The 26,120-nt window shown below is 36.1% G+C and overlaps 1 protein-coding gene across 1 annotated transcript in view; it reads right to left on the reverse strand.

Annotated features, from left to right (window-relative positions):
- LOC150098214 (furin-like protease 1, isoforms 1/1-X/2) overlaps positions 1-26,120 on the reverse strand; it is a 469,518-nt gene that overhangs the window by 348,339 nt on the left and 95,059 nt on the right. Inside the window, 1 exon segment of the mRNA XM_090405967.1 lies at positions 3,052-3,150. Coding sequence (XP_090262093.1) covers positions 3,052-3,150 — 99 coding nt within the window.

The following is a 26,120-nucleotide window of genomic DNA, read 5'->3' on the forward strand; positions in this document are numbered from 1 at the left end:
GGACGATCTTTTTGTTCTGTGGGATGAAAATGTCAACATTCCAGTAGGATGACCTCTATTACCTCAACCTACTGAAGTGACAGAACTAAAGAAGCCTTAAAAACATTATTCCAGGGTTCAAATCTTGACAGGATTTGAACCCTGGACTTTCCAACTGATGTAAAAATCACGCCACCTTCTCATGTCTGACCTAGACAAATCTCATCAACAAAGTGAGGATTTTTTTCTAAGTTTTTTTTTTCTTTCAGCCAGAGATAAGGTAAGAGAATGAAGATATCAACTACTAATAATATGAGCTTTATCCCTCCAGTTTCATCATAAAACAGAAAGAGAACATAAGTCACTGACAAAGCAGAAACAACGGAAAACAGGGCATGTATTGGGGGTTACATTGTTCTAGTTATCGCCAAACCACGAATAGATCTGGCGAAGAAAAAAAAACTATAGGACAGGAGTAATGTTCTATTATATAAGACTGCAGCTTATTCTAATAGAAAAAAATAACAGTACAGCTAATGAAAAACGATTCTCCCCACTACAGAAATATATCCGATTAGTTTAACAAAGTGTTGAAAAGATTGTGAGTTATCATAGAGTGTGCATGTGATAAAACTGACTCCAGTATTACTGTTGTAAAAGTTAAGACATAAAAATACTATATGCATCATATATGATATTTTTGTTCATCGACCTGAAAGGCATGGCCCTGATATGCAATTATATGCTATACAGAATACATTACAAGGATCTCTCGGTTAACTAACTAGGCGAGCTTTGCGCACACAAACACAAGGAAATGGGTATATGTAGAAGGAACTGATAAACGTAAAGACTATTCGCAAGTATGATGAGATGAGTTAACTAATCGTATATTTCGGTGAACTAACTAACTAAATGATCTTTGCGCCCTCACACGATGGTATATGTAGAATAAACTCAAAAACGCAACTATCATTCCCAAGTATTGGGTGGACATACAGACGTCGTAATTTCAGTTAAATAATAATGGTATTTGGATAGAACATAAAAAATAACACTTTATTCTGAAGTATAAGAAATTCTGCAACATCGCAAACGTGACGGTTTTTTCATCATATAAGGAGCTAGGAGTTTTGGTATCACCATTTTAGTAATGCGATGAGTTTGATTTGATTGTTATGGCGCAAAGACAAAGTTCATATTGCGCCAGGACACAGATTACAGTACATATGGTAAACGGTTAGTAGGACAATCACAAACATCCATGCCCTACGCGGGATTCGAACCCAAAGCTTCTTAGCTGGAGAGCAAATACTCTAATCACTCGGCAAACCAGACCGGCTCGGTCCTGAGATGAGATAGACGCAGTGAAGCATTCATCCTCCTCACTAACTACGAATCAGGGATAATAGGAAAGTTTTTATTTATTCATTCATCCATTCATTCATTATTCTCAGGATCATTTGAATAAGATTCTGGATAGTGCAGAAAAATAGCGATATTACGAAAATTAATGGATATTTAATACCATGAAATAGATATACCATGAAATAGCCATATCTATTTCATGGTATTAAATATCCATTAATTTATCTGACGGATACTGGATAGTAAATCACGAAGAAAGAAAGGAAAAAAAGGAATTCAGTTCGATCGACGAGTAGCAGCACATAATCATAAGCCATACACCAACAGCAGCAGCAGTTGTTTCACATCACATCCAAGAAGGACTGCAAACCTATAGTACATTAGTATTAGTACGTCGGCTGAATTAAGGGTTACACAGTTTATAAAAAAGGCAAATGAATATATGTAGATATCACAAAGTAAAGTGAGCAAAGATCAGACTCCAATATTCTATCCTATCCTATGCAGGTTCTTCTAAATTAGCTATGTTAGGCAGTATTTATAGACGGACTGAGATTCTTGTGAAATTATGAAAATATAAAAATCATCTGCTAACAGAAAAAACACACGTTAACCAATATAAATTAATTAGATTTGCAACTAGACTTTGAGTCTCTCAGATTTATATTTGCTTGCAACAGCAAACACAGCAGTGTGACCCTTTTCTTACTGTGTCTTATATCGAAAGTCTAAAGGCGTGATTGCAAGGCCCGAGCGATCGTAATGGGGTAATACAAGAATTTTATTTTTTTCTTTTTGTTTTAATGCTGGCTAAATGCCATTCCGTCCGCGCGGTTAGCCTAGTGGTTTTGTGCTTCGCAACGATATGCCTGGGGAAGGAGTGTCCTAGGTTCGATTCCCGTCGGAGACGTGAGGAGCTCAAGGATTTTCCTCAGCCACTGCCAAGTTAGCCGGTCTTGGGAGCGGGAAGTAGGGTTTTCCCCCCAGTTTAGGTGGAGTTTTTTTCATCCCACAAGCAGGTAAACCGACCCCGTGAACACACACGGACTACAGTCATGAATACCTCCATTAGGGATGCAGCAGAGGAGTGGCGTGCCGGCTGCATTATTTCGCCGTGACTCCTCATTAGGAGGAGATCCAACCCGTCTGAATCAGATGGAAGGGAGAGATAGATAGATAGACCTGCCCTTCCTCTTCGGCCAGTACGTGAACTTGCAAAGAGACACTAACTCCAGGGTAAATGAAGAATAAGTTGGGCCTTGATGTGTACAATCCAAATTATGTTGCAAATGTGTTGCTATACGATCTGGAGGTTGTCTTTTTTAACAATTCGGTTATTTGTGAGAGTTTTCTGAATATACCGGATGGTTATGAATTTAATGTTTGAAAGGGAGGTCCGTATTTTGGAGATCTTATGTGGAAATATCATTGGATAACAAGGTGTCACGAATATAGCTAAATTCGGTGAAGCGAATGTGTCAACTTCTAGTGCAGGTGCCTAAGATTTTAATTAATCCATATTGTTTTTCGTAAAAGGAGATTAATTTCCATTAAAATAAAAATAATAATAATCAATCGGCAAGCTTGAATACCGCATTCTTCTATGGCATTATGAGACAGTTTAAAATTCGATAAACGTGAAAAGTATATTGACATGATAACTAGAAGTCTTCGAAAATGTAAGCACACAAAATCTATACTAACCAGTGGTTCACTTTCAAGAGTAAGGTGGTGTTCTAAACTTGGTTTTGCGGATCGTTTTGCTAACCGATGTTGACGGAGATGATAACAGTCTTCAAAAATCTATAAGATTAAATTAATACAAAATAAGTTCAGTATATTTTAAATCAATAATACAGATTCAATATATATATTAAATTAGAACGATGAAAGAAGTAATATTTCAGGATGAATAATTCTATTAAAATTGTTTAACTGCTAAATTACTTAAACTGGAATTTCAAGAAAGTGGAAGCTATTATAACTTTTATTATGAAAATGAGTTACAATACTTATAAAAAAACTGAGTTCAAATTAGTATTATTCAAAGATATCTTTTTAAGTTTACCAGCCATATATATATATATATATATATATATATATATATATATATATATATATATATATATATATATATATATATATATTGTTTAACTATATATATATTGTTTAACTATATATATATTAGGAGGCCGATATATATATAATTCACCACGAACTGGCAAAATGTATGATATTGTTTTTCGATGCGTAGATCCACTACACTGATGTGTTGTAAAATTCTCTTCTCCTCTTTTCTCTCAACATTCTTGCCTAACGCTGTCATCATTTAGGGGGGGAAAATATATCAGCAACGATTATCCCACTTTGGTATGAAAGACCTGAGTAGGAATCCGGTCTAGAATGTGAATTCTAGACCGGATTATTTATTTCATAATACCATCATAAATATTTTATGATGGTTTCATAAAATAAAAGTGTTAGCAGGTTTCACACGGAGCTGAGAAGAATTTTCATCCCAAAGGAATTTTTCAACTATAAGACAGATAAAGTGTTCAAAGAATACACCAAATAGATAGATATAGTAAACTGTTATTTATACAAACGGGTTAATCATTCTATTACATATCAGAGCTTTTATTTGGTTTCTGTATATACTTGATTGTGGCAGGCAATCAGTTTAGTACATCAAGATATATATGAAAGATAATCATCCTAACTGACTTTTGTTCCTCCTAATATCATCTTACTCGAAAAAACAATAAAACCCTTCTGTTATGCATTATTCTGAATATTCTGTTCAGGAAGGCCATTCAACAGCTTTCCAATAAATTTGTACGTTGGTTATGTCCGGTTTACGTAGTCACTCAGGCAGTATCACAAAGCACAGTATGCAGATAGTATGCTTCTTCAGTGGTAGGTACAGAGCACGTCTTTTTCCTAGAGGTCTATAACATACAGCTTCACCTTGATGCTAATATACCTCCAGACACCAGAATGCAAATTCCAAAATGCTAAAACTTAGGTGATATTCATACCAAAAAAAATTCTCATTATAATTATATAGGAACATGCCAAGTGGTATGTCTCTCTCTCTCTCTCGCAAGAACACTTGCGTAAGTGTTACAAGATAGTTCCTCTTTATAGTTTCCTTCCCCCACACCAGCATAATTATAATTGAAAAGTCCACTTAATTACCGTAGACACACGGACGGTTTACTATTTTTTATAATTACATCAAAGCAACTAAAGCTATTATTTGAAGTTATCATGTCTTCTAATTGCGCGTGTAAAATCCGAATTTTTGGAAGGAAAAACTCTGATGCCCGTGCATAAAGACCCCCCTTCAGCTGAAAATACCAGAGATCTATAACTTAAAACTCAGAACTGAAGGCATGATTTTTCTGCTCTAACAAGAACGATCGCTCAACAGAACTGGTTGGCATTGCCCAAAATGGCTTCAGAAGGAATGGAGAAATTTCAGCATTATGACTAAGGTCAAAGTTCCGTACCAAGAGAAGCAGTACAACACGTCAATGCAGTAAAGTAGTCAACCTTCTTTAAATGAAACTAGAAGTAGAACATCAGAACTGAGGTAGATCTGTGTTCCGTGTGACTCGTTGTACCAGAAACCTAGGATTCCAAGGGTTCCACTATCGTCACAAATGATTTGGCACTTATGTTATGATGCTTATGAGATGCAGCTCTATCATAAACCTAATGCTGTACGACTCACTATAGACAGCGGACGAGATGGATAATTCTGATAACATCTCAAGTTCGGATTTTATGTATATATAAAAAATAGCGTAAGCATCCTCTTCGGAATTCACCAATCTCTATTCTCATATTTTAACTGCTAACAGAAGGTTCGGACAGGTTTCTGTAGCATGCACCAACACTTCCTGTTATCTTTGAAACTCCATGAGTTTCAAATATTCTAATCATGCTCATACCGGTTGTCAATGGTAAAACGGATGTTTCCCGCATGCATGTTCCTTCTCTGCATATGTCCAGTTCAAGTAGTTTGCCACAACTGCAGGTTTAGGATCTAGTTCATTAACTCCTCTCTCACTCTCTCTCTCTCTCTCTCTCACACACACACACACACACACACACACACACACACACACACACACACACACACACACACACACACACACACACACACACACACACACACACACACACACACACACACACACACAAAGAGAGAGAGAGAGAGAGAGAGAGAGAGAGAGAGAGAGAGAGAGAAGTACCCATTTTATGTAGTTCATTAACTCCAGAGATTCAACTGAACCTTAGAAAGAGAACACTTGCAAGTTCTTCCTTTACTTTGTTTATAGCTAATGGGCTTTGTAGATCTAGATGCAAATATACTTTAAAGTTACGTCCTTTAAGTGAAAACTGCATAATGTTTTGTACAGAAAAACCTTATTATCAACGTTGACGCTACCCGTCAAAGTGCCGCTGTTCCCGGCACTCTGACAAATCCATCAACGGTGTGGTCGAGGTTTGAAAAAATAGTACTTAACTTGAGACAGCGTTGCTATTAGCGGTGATTTATGTGGGAGGTAATCATATAAAGAGTAGCAATTCCGCTCTTACTTCCATAGCTTTTAACAGTGCCTGAAACGAGAGAGTTTCTATTGCTCAAAGTGTTGTGTACTCTGATTAATTAATCACAAGCTAGGATACGATATACAATCATCAACATTAGACAGTCTGTTAGAGACGCCACAAAGTTAATGGCTATTCTTACTAACTCCATTAAAGACTGCTCCAGTTGCATGACTTAACATCGACGACTGCTGATAAGCTGCTGCCAAGCAGTTACGAACAGTATGTGTGTGTACGGTGTCCTACTAGAATATATCAGGCCATTCATCCTTACTAGTTGGCTCTAATGACATCTATACGAAAAGGAAGAGCTGACTAGAGTACCTAAACATGATAAAATACCCACACTACTATCTTTCTTATCCTTTCCCACCCGCCCAGTCTGCCTTGTATAAAATAACGGTTAATGTTGCGGTTCTATCTTCTCCTCCTGCTTTTTTTTTATCCGTCGAACGGCTCAGAGAGCATGAAAAGGAATTCCGCTGTTCTTTTATTATCAGCGAAGTACTTTTCTTAACATCCATTCATGCGCAGTTTGAATAGCAGCAAAGAACCCGCATCTTTGATGGCCTTGAGCAGGACGTATTCCACATAACACAGAAATAAAAGGCAATAATAGTCGCTTTTTTTTTCCCGTCTCTACTCAGCAAATATTCTAATTCATGATCAGAATTAGAATATTTGCTGAGTAGGTATCCATTTAGAAGTGGAGAGTTTTTCCACTTCTAAATGAATTAATTAACGAGGATATTATCATTTACCTAATGGTAATGATTACCTGAGCTAAAGTCATTATATATAGTATAAACTAATAAAATGAAAACGCGTATTCACGGTAGAGAAATTAAATTAACTTAAAGGTGAAACTCATTCACAAATGCATATTTTGGTTTAAGTTTCTTGAACTATCATCAGCATGAAAGAATAATAGGAAATTCAAAAACAGCAATGCAAGCACATGGAAAGTGGTATAGTTCCCTGTGAAGTAGCGAAAGCGCTAGATCAAAAACTACTGTACTATTAGGATCATATATAGTTTTAATCAATATAATAATATATAATTATATAATATATAAATATTATTATATATTATATATTTATTATTATACATTATATATTTTAATATAAATATTATTATAAGAAGTAATAGATAAATGTATAATATACTGTATATCTATATAATTATATATAAATATATAAAGGAATAAGCTTACATTATCCCAAAAGATCCAATGGCTAGTATTATCAATTGCATATTCTGCAAGGCCGGATTTATGACAATTATTTTGTTCAATATAGGACTGATGTTCAGAAATACGTTTTGTGACGGAGCAGTCAGTTTTCCCGAATTGGGATAAGCTGCAGTTACAAGGAATTTAATAGATTTTAGTTGTAATTTTATCTTCTGGAGAAAGTAAAAGGAACCTCATTTGGTTGAAGAGTTTGTATGTAATAGAAAGACAGAATTTCATTAGTAAATTGTGTTTCCATTCTAATGGATTTTGTACATTTATTACTCCACAATTTGCACAATTATTAATTTTTTTTCTTTTTTTCCTCTTATTCTTGTTGTTTTTGTTATTTGCTGTTTGTTATTTTCAGGCACACAGAGAGAAGACGATGTTCATTATATATAATTTATCCAATCGAAATCAATAGTTCTCAAAATGAATATTACACTTACTTTTGTGAACTACTAAGTTTTCGACAAATCAATATTAAGTATTAATTTTCGAAAAGGCGTAATTTCCTAGATCATTAATAATGTATCAATATGAAGCATACTACGCGTTGGAGATCGATTCAGAACTTCCGAAAACAAACAGTAGACTATGTGATAGGCGGCAAGTGAACTGAATAATTGCCAGGTTCTTATATCCGAGTCATTTATCTACTTGAGCATCCATTTAAGAGTAAAATAATTAGCTAAAATCGTTTCCCTTCCTTCTACTAATTTTCTCCACATAAAATTACACATACTGTTATGAATTTTTTACAATCTTTAGAATTCCTATATTCTCCAGTGGGTTTTAAATTCAAAAACATAAATCCACTGGAATATTTCTGACATTAAAATGCAAAGTGCAGAGCTCCTGGAGCTCGCAAAAGAGGTCTTTCGAATTAAAAAACTTCATATGAACAGGGGATAGTGGACGGTTACAGCTCCGATTAACTGAATTTTAAACTATGGTTATATATATATATATATATATATATATATATATATATATATATATATATATATATATATATATATATATATATATAAACATCTGTGTACATATATAACACACATATGTGTATGAAATATATAGTTTGCAACCTTTAAACAGTGTAAAAAGTTGTTTTCTACCATAACCAACTACTGCAGTTTATTGTTGTGTCTCAGAGTGCAGTTGTTTTGGATGCTGAATACAGTCTATCCATATTTTCTATTTTTCGAACGATGCGATGTATGTTTTATAGATTTGCAATGGAAGTTACGTAGCTGATATCACTGTATTACTAGCAACGTTTTCCAAATGGAAGCATTCCGAGTAGAAGTGTGTTTAGAAGCATTCCATAACTGCAAGCGAGCTGCACATTTCTTAGTGTTCTTATTTCATGTGAGAGCGTAGTTGAGCAAAGTGTGACCCGAAAGAAAACATTACTACGGGGAAACAGTAGAGTCGCCATTTACGTACGCGAAAAATTTCCATGCATCATGGTATTACGCACAGAGATATAGAAGAGTTACATGAAGATTTCTATCCATAAAATATGTCAAATAGCTCAACTTTTGTAACTGCAAAAAATCGCTGACTGCATCGATACATCTCTTTTTGTGATGATATCAACCACATTCGCAATTCATATGTATGGTGAGGAATAATCTACGATCCGTTTATTTTCGAAAGTTACCTTGCAAATGACATTTATTTATCTACACTTTCTGAAAGATGGATTGTGCTACTTTTCAATGATATACTTCCAAAGGGAAAATCCCTCCTCATTTTTCTTGTAGGGAAACGCATCTCTATGACTCACTGGCTGGAAACCGGTCGTGGTGATCCAGAAAAAGGATCACCCAGGTCTCTCCAAGCGGATGAAAAACAGTATGTGTACTAAACAGAGGTGACAAACAAAGCAAATATTGCTTGATCTCATTTTGGATGTTGCAGCTTGAATAAAGAATAGAATCCTAATTAATTCAGATCCTAATAAACTAAACAATACATTCCAATACACAAGAGGACATGCATTGTGTATCGAGAATAGAAGTGGTATTTTTTTTAATCTTCATTAAAAAAATGAATATATTTTTAATGAATATATTAGTATTTTTAATTTTCAATGCAAATATGCGTTGCTATTGAATAAATACCACAAGAGAACGTTCGCTTATTTTTATTTTTTTTTACTGAAAACTCCACAGCCCTTCATTAATTCAAACAACGATAGTTCCATAACCATTTTTCGGTATCATACCAATATTTATGTAAAGTGGTTTTTCTTTTTAATCACCTCACTATGAGCTCCTGAAGTTAGGCACATTTGTCCAAATTCGCCCTGCGGAGAAAAAAAAGTAATGAAACGTTCACGTAATCTCTAGGAGAAAGGAGTAGAGTAGTGTAGTGAGGTGTTCGCATGACAGCTCACGATCATCCAAACACAGTGCACAGGATCGCTTCTTAACCATTGTTGTCATATTCATTTGAGCATTATGTTAGCCAACGCTTAGACGCTGGATAGAGAGACGGCCTTTAATGTGGTAGTCCATGATTGCAGTAAAGTCTAAAGAAATACCTAAATGCGCACGATAAACATAAGCAGGGGATGGCGGTAATCCATAACCAACAACTGATGGTTTTGTTTACTCAGACGCAATAGTTTTCTGTGGAAGTTATTGTTCTTACTTTATTATGAATATTTACTATGAAATGTATGAAACTATCAGGAACATTTTGTTCTTGCGAATTCTGTTTATGTCCTGACATCAATGCTATATAAACTTTGCATTCTTGGATAGGAGTTTATGCTAGTACTAATACCGCTGAGTAAGCGTTGCAACTATGTCATTCACTTCATGCCAGAAAGCGATATTTTTGATGAATGTCGTTAATTTATTGTTAGTTCTATTTCCCCTATCTTCAGAAAACCTACACTGCAAAATGTTATTGTCGTTAATTTACTCAAATTTCATGGTATACAATAATTCAAAAAAAAATTTTTTTTAATTTAAGTTCCAATTTTAACTGACTGCATGGGCGGCCAAGCGAACAGCATTTCTGTTCTCTTAGAGAATACAGCTGATGTTCGAACGAATTGTTAATGAATTTTTTCAAGCTACCTCCGACGAGATATCACGAAAACAAAAGTCTTCTATTACCTATGGAAGACCTGTGAATCTTTCACTAGCTAGTGGACGTTTCACGGGTCGCTATGTGACAATAGACAGGTTGTGCACACAGACTTCAAATGGGTTACTTATAAGATTGCCGAATGTATTTATCAAGGTTTAGGCAGTATTTCTGATTTAATTAAAGTATCAAATATGAAGTATACTTCAGATCATGGCTCCTCGATAATATATTGTATTAACAAAAACAAATCTCCAAATCCCTAAGAATACGGCCGATCAAGCAACATTTAATCTTCTTGTGAGTGGAATTTAGCTGCCTAGTTCAGGTATTGTTTTATCTTTCGTAGCAACCAACATACAATTTTAAGTTTGGATTTCTGAAAATTACTTTTATGTAGCTACAACTTTTAACAGTAATGAGGTGCAAAAGTAGACTAGCCTCCTAGTGGTGCACCCCCGGCAACGTGATTTTCACGGCAAAATAGTCTACAATATCAGGTAGTCAGACAATCCCATGGAATCTCCTGACTATTTGATTACATCGCATTTACCCAAAATGTCAAATCAAATGAGAAGCTCAGGCTCTTTCCAGAACCAGCAGACGCGGCAAACTCGGACCTTCAGTCCGTATCTGCCAATTAAATGATGAAAGCATCAGCTGGCCTAAATGTCAGTATTTTTCTAAAATATTCAAAAAAAATAATAATAAAATAGACGTAGCTGTTATCCAGGAGACACGCATTGATAAGGAACAGGATTTTCAGAAAAGGGGTAAAATTCCAGGGTATGATCTAGTGGGCACAACACTCCACCAAGTATATGGCGTTGCCACATATGTTCAGGGCAAGATTGATAATGTCTGCCTCGTATCAACGTCAACCCAAGGAAATATCTACACTGTGACTGTAAAAATAGGAGAAATCACAATCATCAATGTCTACAAACCTCCGAGTGTGATGTGGCCAACACATGTGTTAGAGACTCAAGTCCACCCTTCCGTTTATATAGGAGACGTCAACAGCCACCATGAAACTTGGAAATATGGGACTAATGACTTGAATGGCGAATCTCTTGTCGACTGGGCTGAAGATCATAACTACCATTTGATCTTTGGCGCAAAAGATAGGGGCACCTTTAAGTCTGCGGCCTGGGATCAAGAATATAATCCAGATCTGTGTTTTGTTTCCAAGAGTATTAACGCGAACCTTTGATGACCGAAATAAAAGTCTTGGAGGACTTCCCCCATAGTCAACATCGACCTGTATTCATCGAAGTGGGGCTACAAGTACCGCTAATCTCCTCTTTTCCTCGCCCTCGTTGGAACTTCAGCAAAGCAAACTGGAATACCTTTGCTGAAGATCTGGACAAATGTCTCGGTTGGATACCACCCACAGCAAGAAACTATAGCAAATTTGTAAATCATTATAGTCACCAAAAATATATCCCGAAAGGTTTTAGAAAAGAGTTTATTCCGGAATGGGATGAAAAGAGTGAGACCCTTTATCAAGAATTTTTGAATAGTGGAGAACAAGAAATCGCCGAGGAATTATTGCATAGTCTCAATGATGCTCGTCGACTCAAGTGGACAGGGACTGTTGCCTCTCTGGATTTTAAGCACTCTAGCCTCAGAGCATGGGGTCTGCTACGAAAACTGGACGAATTTTCACCGATAGGACGTCAGGAAGCCAAAGCGTATCTCCTAATGAAGTTGCAAATCGAATACTATCATTGTCAAGAGCACCCTGGAATAATAGCCATGATACTCGAGTTAAAAGAGATCTTCATAAATTGAAAGAGACGTAAAAAGGAACGCTGAAAGTTTCTTGGTATATAATGTAGACTATGGATTACGCTGCGGCCGGAACATGCTGGTAGTACCCAAGGCAAACAAAAATTTTTCATAAATCCTTCGAATACCTAGCGACAAGCAGCTACAATAAGCTCCCAAATGAAATCAAATCTATAACCTCAGCTTATGCAGTCAGAAAAAGATTGAGAGACTACCTCATTGGACTAAACAATGTTGACAATTACTTTAAACGTATAGTATAAGAGATCATTATAACTCACATACCATATCAAATTAAGGTACCAATATACTGACTAGTTCATTCACTTAGGAGACTAATATATTAACATGTACATCAAATCAAACCATGTAAGGTGAGCCCTCATAGATACGGTCACTTTCTCCGCAGTGACTGTTTCGATCTCATTTAATTCTCTAGTAACCAGTATGGCTACGACTCTTGGTTACACATAAATACACAAACTAACTTACTTTATCACTAAAACCAGTAACTTATTATAAACTAAGAAAACTATCAGAAATATATTTTACTCTATTTGTATATATAAGGAAACATTTATTAACTGTAACAAAATAAATAGCCAAAACTAAGTGTAATTACCAACAGAAAATGATAGTAATACTTGAACTGTATTGCATAATATTGTATATTGAATTGTATTGTATAATATTGTATATTAAATTGCAAAACTTGAATTGTATTGTATAATATTGTACATTGAATTTTACATCTTGAATTGTATTGTATAATATTGTACAACTTGATTTGTATTGTATAATACAGTATAAATATCTTGTATACGTGATGGGAATGATAATAAACTGATAAACTGAAAAACAAATCAAGAATCTTGTTATTCTTTCCCCTTTCTCGTTACAAAAATGACGGATGTACTGAAGGAAATGAAGCCGGGTAAGGCTCCAGGGTTTGATGGAATGCACCCTGAGTTTCTACGCCACCGTGGTAAATATGCGCGTTTCTGGACATCAAAGTTTTACTCTGATATTTTGCAGACTGGACATTTACCTTCAGAGTTTAAAAGATGAAAAATAATAGCTATTTTGAAGCCAGATAAACCAAATGAACAGGTAGAGAGTTGTCGACCAATCGCTGTGTTAAGCACGTGTCTTAAATTATTGCAGAAACTTTTTATTGAACAGAATAGGCCCAAAAATACTGGAACATATACCTATTGAACAGGCAGGATTCAGACCAAATAGAAGCATTATAGACCTTTTATATATGTAGTAATCTTTGACTACATATATAAAAGTAGGATTTCAGCAGCGCCTTAAGACTTCAGTTGCCTTTATAGACCTCAATGCCACCTATGATACGGCTTGGAGGCAGGGCCTCATTTATAAACTATTAAAGTTACACATTGCAAAACAACAAATGCGCTTATCATTAATATGCTCAGTAATAGGTTATTCCAGGTTGTTATGGGAACCAAAACAAGTGGAAGCAAATTACTGAATAATGGGCTTCCCCAGGGTTATGTTCTTTCTCCGATGTTATTTAGCTTATATATCGCCGACATGCCAAATACCATATCCAGAAAATCTGGATATGCAGATAATTGGGCTCTGGCAATAAGTAATGGCTCAATAGAAACTACAGAGCCAACACTGACGACTGACCTGGACTCTCTTGGTAGATATTTCAGGAATTGGCGTCTTCAACCGAATATCAACAAGTCTGAGAGCTGCTGCTTCCACCTTAATAACAAACGCCAATAGAGAACTCCAGGTTTACCTTAATGGACAACTTCTTCGACACAACAGTATCCCCAAAGTATTTGGGAATAACTCTTGGCAGGTCTCTGACATTTAAAAAAACACATCTTCAACACATCGGCTAAAATCAAGACTCGCAATAATATAATTCAGAAACTGACCGGAACATCTTCGGGAGCTTCTGCGACGACGCTTATATGCTCAGCTCTCGGTCTTGTATTTTCAACAGCCGAATATGCAGCTCCGGTGTGGATTAACAGCGCACACACCCATTTGGTTGACAAACAGCTCAATAATACTATGCGTCTTATTTCAGGGACCATCAAGAGTACTTCTATAAAATGGCTCCCTATTTTAAGCCATATTTCTCTCCCACCGTTAAGAAGAGACAACGCCTTATGTAGGGAGTATAGAAAGATCCAGAAAAACCCCCATCTTCCAGTGCATAGAGACGCTGCTTCAAATTTAATAAATAGATTGAAATCGAGACATCTTCCTGTTAGTACTGCTATAAGACTGCTAGAGGACAATTTTGACGTCAATCAAGAGTGAAGACGCCAAGGGAAGGTGTTTCCAGATCCAGATCTGCAGTTAGGATTGACTCGGGATGTATACATTTATAAGATTAAAATTTAACTGACTTAGAACCCAAGAAAATATAACAAAAATCTTTAATAAATCACGACTAGTTTCATCGGTATTCCGACTTCTTCAGGTGAGTAAGAAATAACATAAGACTTATAAAAATAACAAGGTAAAAAACATGGACTTTCCAGCTTAATAAAAAGAAACAGAATAGTAACAGTCATATTTCAATAGGTGACCGCGTGCTACTGTTGGCATGAGCAGAATGTGTGTGACAGCTAATTTTAGAGCGCCAGTTATTGGATTACTGCGCTATGTGAATCAGGCAAATTGTAGCTTAGATTGTTGTTCAAGTGTGAAGGGTCCAGAACTATTTCTTTTGATTTTATAATACGTCTTTCAAATTCATCCTTAAATATATATAAATTGGTTGTGCGGTCCCAATCAACTTGGTGTTGCCATTCTTAGAGGTTAGAGTTTGCGGAGAAGGGCACATGACTGAAAAGGGCGCTCGCTCGTGTTCTACTGTAGGAGATATCACGTCTATGTTCCTCAAGACGAAGTGAAACAGATTTATCTGTCTGGCCAAAATAAGGTCGACCACAGTCGCACATAACTTTATAAACACCAGGAAAATGCAGTTGGTTGTGTTTTGGTTTTGGACGACTCAGAAAAGAACGAAGTTTCGGCAGAGTAGTATAGTCGGTTTTTATGTTGAATTTCTTCATAATCCTGGATAGTTTTGGGGTAAGAGAGCTGATAAATGGTAACTGTATATGAGGGATAGGGTTGGATTCATCTTCTTGTCGAGGTTGTTGGCGTGGTCTCAGACGTTTAGTGATGTTACGAGATGAATATCCATTATTTAAGAAGGTGTTTTTCAGGAAGTTAAGCTCTGTTTGTAGACATATAAATAGACATATATATATTTATATTTTAATTATATACATACTGCTATAATTGTCACCGACACTAAATATGTTTCTTTTTCTTGCGCTGTAATAGCCATACGATATATAAAATAAACAAATTAACAGTAACATAAAATATTAAGCTTATTCTAAAAGGATCTGATCTCCTAACCAACCATAAGGCTTAAAATTAAACGTTTAAAATTTATTTTAAAAAATAATTTTGGAAAAAAATGCCTGAATGTTCTTGAGGGAAAAGATGATCACCTTATTTGTAGAACTTTCAAATTTCTTAATTAGTACTGTACGCAATAATAGGGTCAAAATAGTATAAGACTGAAAACGATATTCTCTCGGATTTAACAAGTCCCCATCAGGTTATGGAAAGTGAAAACCAGTTATGAGCTTTTGTCGAGGAATGTTTTTTATTATAGTGCATTAATACTATGAGTGGGCTAGGGATTTGTTTCTATTTTTATTAATTGTTTATAAAACTAATAAACTTATAAAAATATAAACTTATAAAAACTTATAAAAATAGTACTATAATTTTGCATTATTTATTAATTTTTCATATAATTCAGAACCCCCCCCCCCGCCTCTAGAGACCAAACATGGAATTGTATAAGGTTCAATGTTTGGTCTTGAACTTTTTTCAAGCCATTTCAGGCCTCCTATAGATGGTTTGAAGTGCACTATTAGAGATTAGCGGGGAGGCTCATACCGGCGGGGGTGGGTGGGTGAAATTCATATCCCACCTCATGACAATTACAAACATCCATCACAAGCGGGGTTCGAACTCTAGACCTGTTGATTGGAGCGAGCGCAGATGCACTAATCACTCTATTAACCAAGCAACCAGTTTGAGAAGGGGGGGAGGGTATTTTAAAGATAATCGTAATGACAAAGACAGTAATTTTATGTTTAATGATAGTAACACAATCAACTCAAGTCAAAGAAACTACCTAATGATTACTGATTTTATGCGTGCGCATTCTTGATTTAAGTAGCAATCAAACGATAATAAAGCTAAGGAGCTTCTGCCACACACACACACACACACACACGCGCGCACACACACGCACGCACACACACGCACACGCACACACAGAGCTAAAAGACTACTACTGTGACAGAAACCAGACAATGCGTTATATACTTGTACGAGTTCATCTGACTGACAGCATAACTTTTCCCATTACTTACCAGAGAGATAGCACAAACAAGAAGATGGCTGGAACTTAGCCTATGCACTTTAATGAAAGGGTGAATGGTTCAGTTTGTGTTTGCACTTAATGTAGGTAAATAATATCGCTATCTAATATCTGTCTCAGTTTTAATAATGTGCAATTAATTATAATTTCATACACATAGCGAAGTGAACATGACGAGGTAATAAAAGTGCCAAACATGCCAAAAAGCAGCATCCTTAAATGATGTTACACACTTGAGATGGAGGAATCTGGAAAATATCACATTTTATGTAGAATGCAAGGAAGTATAATTTAGAATGATATCTTATCACAAAGAAAGCATAACATTTTCTTAGAGAAATTGAATTTTTTTTTCATATTACAAATGCATCACCAGAACATACTTTAAAATACTAAACATCATTTCAAAAAATGCTGAATATAAATATAATACAATTATTGATTATACGCGCACCATATCCCATAGATAATTTTACACCCCTTATGAAAAATAAGCCTTCGTCTAGCAATCAGTGTGGGGCTTTTGAATAACTTTTGAAATAAACAGATCGTCATGACTGAATATATATCATGCCACCAGAGGCCATCTCAGCACCGTTTATAACTCTCTCTCCGTCCAAAATACATGACAATCGAAAGAACCTGCAAAACAGAATGGAAAGCAGATTTCGTGAGTAGCGACATATCTTTTTGTCTTTCTATCGCAAATCCGCGATGTGAAATGACGTACAACCGAGAAGACAGCATACGACCACGCATATTTCAGTTGTCATTTACAGTGTAGTGCAAGGCTGACCCTAATAGACCTTGCGGCTTTACGAAAACATTTTTTCGGGAAATATTTATGAACTACCGAGTTATATTCTAACATCTGATAGGACAGATTTGTTATAGTGTTTTGTGTAAAGAAAGTGACATCCTCTTAGCATGGTCTCAAAGAAATGACTGAAAATATCAACGAACTAGATTTTTAATGGCGGCATAATATGTTTTGAAGCCTAAAAATCCGAGTTTTCCGTGAGTAAAATCTTTCAACGGCTTCATACGGTTGCTGAAAGATTTTACTCACCTTCAGTGAGTAAAAGTCCTCATAAATAAATTTTACTCGGGGCCGAGATGGGATTCGAAAGGTCTTTCCAACGAAATGGCGTCGCCACAACCGACTGCGGTATGGAGGAGCTTTCAAATAAGATAAAAACTTCTGCTGCAGCTGGAAAGCTTTTTCTTTCCCAACAAAGACATTTCCTGTTCATCTTAACAGGTGGGAAAACAAAAATACTGTAAAAGCCAAAACCTTTATTTGTAAAGCAATAAGAAACAGCACATTCCTAGAAAATAAGAAATAACAAAAATACGGAGAAAATGAACGATGAGACAATTTCAAGTATTCTTGCATGTAAAGTTAAAAGCATAGGAATATATTTATATAAATGTCCTGTATAGGCGCTCTCCTATAAGTTAAATCTGATAAACCCAATATTATTTTGTCTACATTTAGAATAATGGAAGTGCTGCAGCGAAAGTTCAAACGTGGTATAAAGGCAAATCGACAGAGGTATTAATCCACAACAGCCAATAACCGCACTTCATGGAAAATATGTTCTGAACCAATTATAAAATAATACCACGATATCTGAAAATCGATTAATTAAACTATACTTTAGAGTAAATTTTATTATTCTTTAGAATTTTAATTTTGATATCTTCCGTGTTCTGTTCATAAGATTTCATTGTCATACGCTCAAAATTCTCATTTTAATTATTTCAAATTTTGAAATCTTTCACGGCATAGTAGATACATTTATATTTCTAAAACGTCTACGTATCGTCAAAAAGAGGTGAGTTAACCTAAAATTCTATGGAAAGAATGGAACTCGTTAAAATTAAAGAAATGACGCGAAGGGAAACATTAAATTAGAATAAGTACACTTATTCCAGTTTAATATAGGAATTAAACCTCAGTATACGAGATTGGATTAATGAACAGTCACAGTGAGAAAAGCAAAATGTAAGACAAGCTGAAATCATGCACTGCTTTTAGCGACAATTTCATAATGCGTTTTCTAGATACTCTATCAACAGTTTGGGTGTGTGTTGAGAAAAAATTAGTTTTGTTTGAAGTCACATAATGGTATAATGTTATTCAGAACAATAAAAAAAATAATCAGATTAAAAAAGCAAGAGATACATGCATTATTCGAAATCTTAAACAATTTCTGTAATCAGTTAGCTCTGATGAACAATCTCTATAGACGATATTAAGTGGTTCCTTTTTTTTTCAGAAGAAAATAAAATAAAATAAATACGATTACCAATTTCAGTAATGGTTTTCTTTAACTAAAGAAGTATCAGCTATTACAGGTTCAGTGGAAGGAAATGCTACTTTGGAAGTGCAAGTTTTATAAGAGTGCCATGTTTCCAATACTTCCGCTTCGGTACACATAATTATAAAGAACTCACCAAGCCGATGAATCAGTTGATGTATTCTATCTCTGTCACATCCTCATTATAAAGTTTCTGAAGACTACAGTGGACTACAATTAGCCTTAATCATACCCACAAATGAAGGTAAAATGTAGGACGCCGTCATCAGGAGTAATTGCAATTGTCTTAACAACGTTCTTGATGATATATCTTGCGCGGAAACATTCCTACTACCAAGGGAAAATGTGGGTGGCTGAAGAACTAGAAACACAGATGTCGACAGTGATGTCTTACAATTGAAAAAAAAAAAAAAAAAGATACTGTGATATAAGATATTACATAAAGAGCAACAGTCAGAGAGAGAGAGAATTTACTTTCTATTACTGAAAGAAATACTGTTCAGAATAGATACAAGAATAACAGGTCATTGCCTCTCACGATTGATGCCTCAAACGAGTGCGAGACAACACTGCTTATAGAGGATGAAGTGGCTTGTAAAACGTACTAAATTTGGTCTCTAGGTTCCGATACTGAAATCTTCTCCAGCTCATTTTTTATGATAATTCCATTCATGGCAGATGGATTTATCATTAAAAAAATAAGAGAGAAAATTGCTCAGTATTTTTGATTACATTGAAATTTAATATTAGCTAACTACTGTGTCACAGGATGTCATATTATAGGTAAAAAGTGCGAACGATTATTCCACCATGAGATTCACAACAACACTAAATACAAAAGGGCTCAAATATGTGAAGCTCTGTTTAAACACTTGAAATATGAGCAATGGTAACGTGATGCATACTGAAAACACCACTATCACTACAAATTTCCGCTGAAATTATTCATGCTACTCTACATAGTCGTCTTTCTAGTCTATGGATATGATTTGCCACTTAAGGAGAAAATCTAAGAGAGCAGTACAGTTATAACCAGATTCCATTTTGACAGTTGCAACTTCATCAAAAACCAGCGGACTGCGATATCTTAGAAGGCACGTCAGCAGTTTTCTCCCAGCTGTCTCACACACCAGAAATACCACGCACGTTTGCTGACGTCAGAAGCTCAATAGGTAAACGTCTCGCAAACATCGAGAAGAAATAGTTAAGCTATCCATCTGGAAAGGAGACAAACCATAATAACGTCGCGCGTGCGCACTGCATGTAGGTGTGTTAGTGTGTAGTAGCATGTGTACAGAAGGAGGAGAAACATGCCATAGTGACGTCATTCTGAAATGTATCTGTGGCACAGCTGGTTTCTGAAGTGAAGAAAATGCAACAGCTGAAAACCAGCAAATAGACAAGAATGACTGTTTAATACAGTACATTCTTTCATAACCTCGTGGTCATAACGAAGAAGCAATGGTTAGAGTTTTCAGTACAGTCACATGTGCTTATGAAAATATAGTACAATAACCCTGGCATGTAATCTGAATTACAATAAGAAGCAACACGTAAATAATCAATCAAAAGGGGCACTTGTTACATCTAGGTAATTACTATAATGCTATTAATCTTTTAGGACAATAAGGGAGGTGTATAAATAACAGCAGCGATCCACTTTCCATGGAACCATAAATAATTTTTTTTTCACTAACTTCACAAGACTGCCGGCTTAATAAGTTTACTGATACCTGATCTCGTATCGTTCTATTCCAAAAGAAGTCTACATGCAGCGATACTACATACTATGCTCTCAAATATATTCGGACCTTAGATTATCAGCAGAATCCATATTTTGAGAAAATTAGTAATTTTTTAAAAATGATAACATATTGTGGTAATTCAATCCTTCGAAGCAGTGATCAGATCCGCAATCAAAGAAAGACGTGCAGCCAATGAGTAAAATACAGATCTGGATTTTACTCATCTCAGAAGTGTTACCAAAGATTTAAGCAGGGTATCAAGCCTGGCAATGCAACATCGCGTTTGTTATCCTCGAATTACTTACTCTACAGATTTAGCTTTGCGTTAGAGAATATCACGGCAATACAAAGGTATCGCCGTGATATTGTTGGGTAAGCAGTAGATAGTATGTCGTCTACCACTTACTCAACTGGTGTTACCTAGAATTCTTGTTGCTACTCTTCCACAGTCCAAAAAGAATTCTTTTTGGGCTGTGGAAGCATTGAGCCAATCCTATGAGTGTGTAAGCCTTCCATCTCAATGCTTGCAAAGGCGAATAGTGAACATTCATCCTTATATATAGATCCTTAATATTTTCACATAACTGTCACGGCTGATTTAAAAAAGTCTATCATGTTGCAAAAGACTACACACAACATTCAACTCCTATAAACGTGATCTATGCAATGGACCGCACTGCACACTATCCTAACTTCAGCTTACATTGCTACAAAATTACTATATCAACCAACTGGATGCATAACATTAATTAGTCACTTAAACAGCTAACTCACCATTCAAGATCGTATTTGATTATTTAAAAATCAAAATACTCAACTTGTTAGCACTTAATATACTTCAGGATACTCATAATAGAAGATTGGCATGAATGAATGAAAATTCTCAGTATCATTCAGCATCATCATTAAATTCGTGATATACATACTTTCAACAAGTGTACTTCTGTAGAAGTATACTTCTATAGAAATTTCATGAAATCACATCAGAAATTTATTGATGATGCTATCATTTTCTTATGACTCCACCACTAAACGTTGTAAGTCTACATCACATAGTACCGCTGGTTGGTTGAAGATTTTCCCCTATTTTATTATTTTCTCTTTTTTTTTGTATTTTTTATTCATTTCTATCTGGTCCAGAAATCTAGCTCTAAACCAAAAGTAGAACCTTTTCAAGCCACTTTACACCTCCAAGAAGCAGAAAAGTGATCTCACACCGGCCGATGAAATACTGCATAGAAGTAGTATTGTTTTACATTTGGCATTAATATGATTCCAAATGACATCATATTAATTCATCATTAATATAATGCCATTTTTTATTTACTCCACTTTTTTCTGGAAACTTTGATATGTTGGTCTCCAATATGTGATCAAGTATTTTATTTCTAGCTCTAAAATCTATAAGTTAAAATTGGTTTGAACACTTGTATACAGCTACTTTACTCTTTTGACTAATTTCTCTCTTATTCTATATAAATTTATTCAATTGACTTCCTAGACATGCATATTTAATTTGCATTCTTTACTTACAAAATTGTGCCTAGATAGCTGAAATGTTTTGCTTGTTCTATAGTTTTCTATTCAGGACGCAGAGTTTTTAATGCTTTTGTCTGTTTTCATATTCTTTGTCTTTTTATTGAAGATTTTTTCCTATCAAATCTGTTACAGCAGTCATTCAATTTAACGAATCCTGCAGACTTGTACTGAATTTACTTAAGAGTATGACATTATTTGTATAAAGTGAAGAGAAGAGATAAACATTTTATTAAGGTCTATTGTTACTTTCCTTCATAACTTGATCCATATAGATAATGAATAATAGTGTACATCCTTGTCTTACACCTCTTCATATCAAACCATCTTCCTACACCTCTTCCAATTCTAACTGTCAAGTTACAACTGAAATATATACTATGTATATATTTCAGTTGTAACTTGTATACTATATATATATACAGGGTGGTTCAAATTCCACTTACAAACTTCGAGGGGTGGTAGAGAACATCAAAATCAACCATACTCACATGGAAAGCATGTCCGGAAACGCCACCCGAAAGTGATAGGCGACGCGGTTCGCCAGCGCTCCAGGTGAGCAACTGGAGCTTCCTCATTCAAGCTTTCGACGTCGTACAAAGCACATGCATCGTTTTACGAATGCTGAGATGGCAGACATGCACCTCGTTTACGGGTTAGCTGACGGTAATGGACGAGCCGCTGTACGAATGTATCGCGAAAGGTACCCAAACAGACGTGTACCACATCACCAAATGTTTGCGCATTTGCATCAGATTTTGTGTGACTATGGATCATTCAGGAATCGCAGGCATGATAGTGGGCGGCCACGATTGACGCAAAATCCCGCCATGGAAGAGGAGGTGTTGCATGCGATGGACAATAATCCAGAGACAACCACAGGTGCCGTTGCCTCTGCTATAGGAGTATCTCGATCCAATGTATTGCGCGGTTTGCACTCTGAGTCCTTACATCCATTTCATCTGCAACGGGTCCAGTTACTGATGGCCGACGTGTGGAATTTGCGCAGTGGTGTCTGAAGAAAAGTGCCGTAGACCCAGATTTTCCAACTTGTCTTTTGTTCACAGATGAAGCTTCATTTACCCGCGAAGGGGTCTTCAATCACAACAATGCTCATGTGTAGGCCCATGAGAACCCACACGCTGTGCGATCACATGCTGCACAACAACAACGCTTCGCCATTAATGTATGGCAGGTATCGTCGCTGACTGTTTAGTCGGCCCATACCTGTTACCACCCCGACTGGACTCCCAGAAGTATCGAACTTTTCTGGAAGAAGTTCTGCCGGATTTACTGAACAATGTTCAAATGACTGTTCGTTGGCAGATGTGGTTCCAACACGACGCGGCTCCAGCCCATTTTGGCATTACTGTGTGTCAGTATTTGGACAGGTCCTTTGGGGATCGATGGATTGGGTGTGGTGGACCCGTCGCATGGCCCCACGCTCACATGAGTTATTGAGCATTGATTTCTTTCTGTGGTGGACCCGTCACATGGCCCCCACGCTCACCTGATTTATCGAGCATTGATTTCTTTCTGTGGGGGACCCTTGAAGCCATGGTGTACGAAACGCCTGTTGCCTCAGGCATGGACCTCGTGGCAAGATCGCTATCGCCGCTGCTAATATCCGGGGAAACTCCAGGTATTTTCGAAAATGAACGGCAATCAATGCGTCGTCGGTGTCAAGCATGCGTCACTGCTAATGGTCGTAACTTTGAGCACCTGATGTGAAACCATATTATGTATACAACTACTGTTGAACTGTTCAGTTACGCCTAATAAAGAATTTTTCACTACCTCCCCTCAAAGTTTGTACGTGGAATTTTGAACCACCCTATATATATGCTCAATATAATATCCTGTTTACACCATATAACTGTCAAGTCTTAAACAGCTTTTTGTCTTTTCCCTGGGCACCTTGTCATACGCCTCTTCTAGATTTACAAAATTTAAATACAGACCCTTGCTATATCCTCATGATTTTTCACTTTAAGACTATTTGTCTTAAAGTGAAAATTCCAACGTCTTGTCTGAACTCATCTTGTTCTTCTCCAAGTTTTCCTTCCACAATTTTTCAGAGCCTCAATTATGGTTGCATAAATCATGCCTGAACCTCGGTAAGGAAATTCTTATGTAAATCACACTGAGCTTTATTTCCCTCTTTAAAGATGGGTATTATGAGAGCTCTACTCCAATAATCTGGAATTGGAGCTTCTGAATTATGCGGTGCATCCACTGTAACACTTTAATACCTTTATATTTGAGCATTTCTGATAGATTTCGTCATTTACTTAACCTTTCGTCCCTAATTTCAGGTTTTGGTGGCTTTTTCTATTCAAATATTGACATGTACTCTTAATTACGTTCTTCAGAAATACTTTTTACCACCTATCTGTCACTTCTTGTTTCATTTAAGCATCTTTCAAAGCAGTTACTCCATAAGCTTTTTCAATAGCTTCCAGAACATTTCACTATATTTCTTTATATTTATCTTCTACATTCTTACCACAACCTTTCCATGACTTTGTCTAGCTAATTATATATAGTTCGCGTTCTTACTTTTTCCACCCTCTCTGTATTTCCTCAGAGCATGCTGACTGACTTGCTAGGAACTTTCGATATGCTTTCTTCTTTTCAAGTGCAGTCTCTTTAACTTCCTGCGTGCACCTACTTTTTCAATCCTGGAAGACAACTTCATCATTTGCCTCGCTATCAATATCGCTATCAATAATTGTTTTCTTCGGTCTATCACTATCTTTGATTTATTTTTCAACCACTCATTGTTTTCGTGAATAGTATTTGTATATTTGAGTCTACAGTTCACCTCTAAAAGTTGCTTGACTTTGATTTATTTTAAAACTTTCCTATAGACATTCAACATGGGCAGTTAAAATTCTGGAGATTCTATTAAAATTTGCGGCCAATTTTCCACAAGAATATTTGGCAATTGAAAAAGTACAATATCTTACCAAAAGTTATGACATTAGATTCGGATAACTAGAAAACAGACGGGGTTCACAATATGTGCACATTTCTGACCTACAAATGCTGTTATATTACAATGAATAGTATAAAGAATTGCGTTTTTAGATCAGAGTGGGAGTTGAATGTCATCTGGGAGAAATATCTGTAATGATAAAGCATTTTCAAGTGCGCAGTTGTCAACGTGCAGACGAATGCAAGTCCCAAACCTGCAGGAAAAAGCTATTCCCTGCAAAAAAAAAACTATTTAGATTGGTTGAGTTTGTTCTGATCTCTTACGGACGAAAAGCAAAAAAGGAATGGAATAGTAATGCGCTATGTTTGGAAGTAGCAGAATATTTACCCAGAAGTTGCAGTAATAAGGAAAGCCAAAAGGTTGACGTTCTCTCTCTCTCTCTCTCGCTGCTGTTCCTTGTGTGTGTGTGTGTGTGTGTGTGTGTGTGTGTGTGTGTGTGTGTGTGTGTGTGTGTGTGTGTGTGTGTGTGTGTGTGTGTGTGTGTGTGTGTGTGTGTGCGTGCGTGCGTGCGTGCGTGCGTGTGTGTGTGTTGCGTTGCGTTGCGTTGTGAACTTTATAGGAAGCGGAGGATTAAAAGTAAAGCTCAATCGAAGCCACATTAAATAAGTAAGAAATGTTTGCTATCATTGCAAATTTTAGACCAGACAACTGAAAACAATAAACAACAGAGGAAACTTATTGTTTATCATACTATCTGAATTCACTAGACAATCCTCACCGCTTTAAAAACTCTTGATCTGTTTCTCACCAAGGGCTCATTGAAGTTTACCATACGATTAAAGTGTTATCAAGAGAGTTTTGAACCAGAACTTGATGTCCAATTTTTCTCTTAAATGCATTTCTTGTGCAGCCACTCGCTATGTCTCTTTCTCTTTGAGATTATAAGGATGAAATATGGACGATATTTAACAAAGAAAGAAAGTTAAAAATCGTCCCAATTTTCATCCTTAT

The sequence above is a fragment of the Typopeltis vanoorti genome, chromosome 16 (assembly GCF_054136105.1).
Source record: "Typopeltis vanoorti isolate ZY-2024b chromosome 16, IOZ_Tvanoo_1.0, whole genome shotgun sequence".
NCBI classification, from domain to species: Eukaryota; Metazoa; Arthropoda; class Arachnida; order Uropygi; family Thelyphonidae; genus Typopeltis; species Typopeltis vanoorti.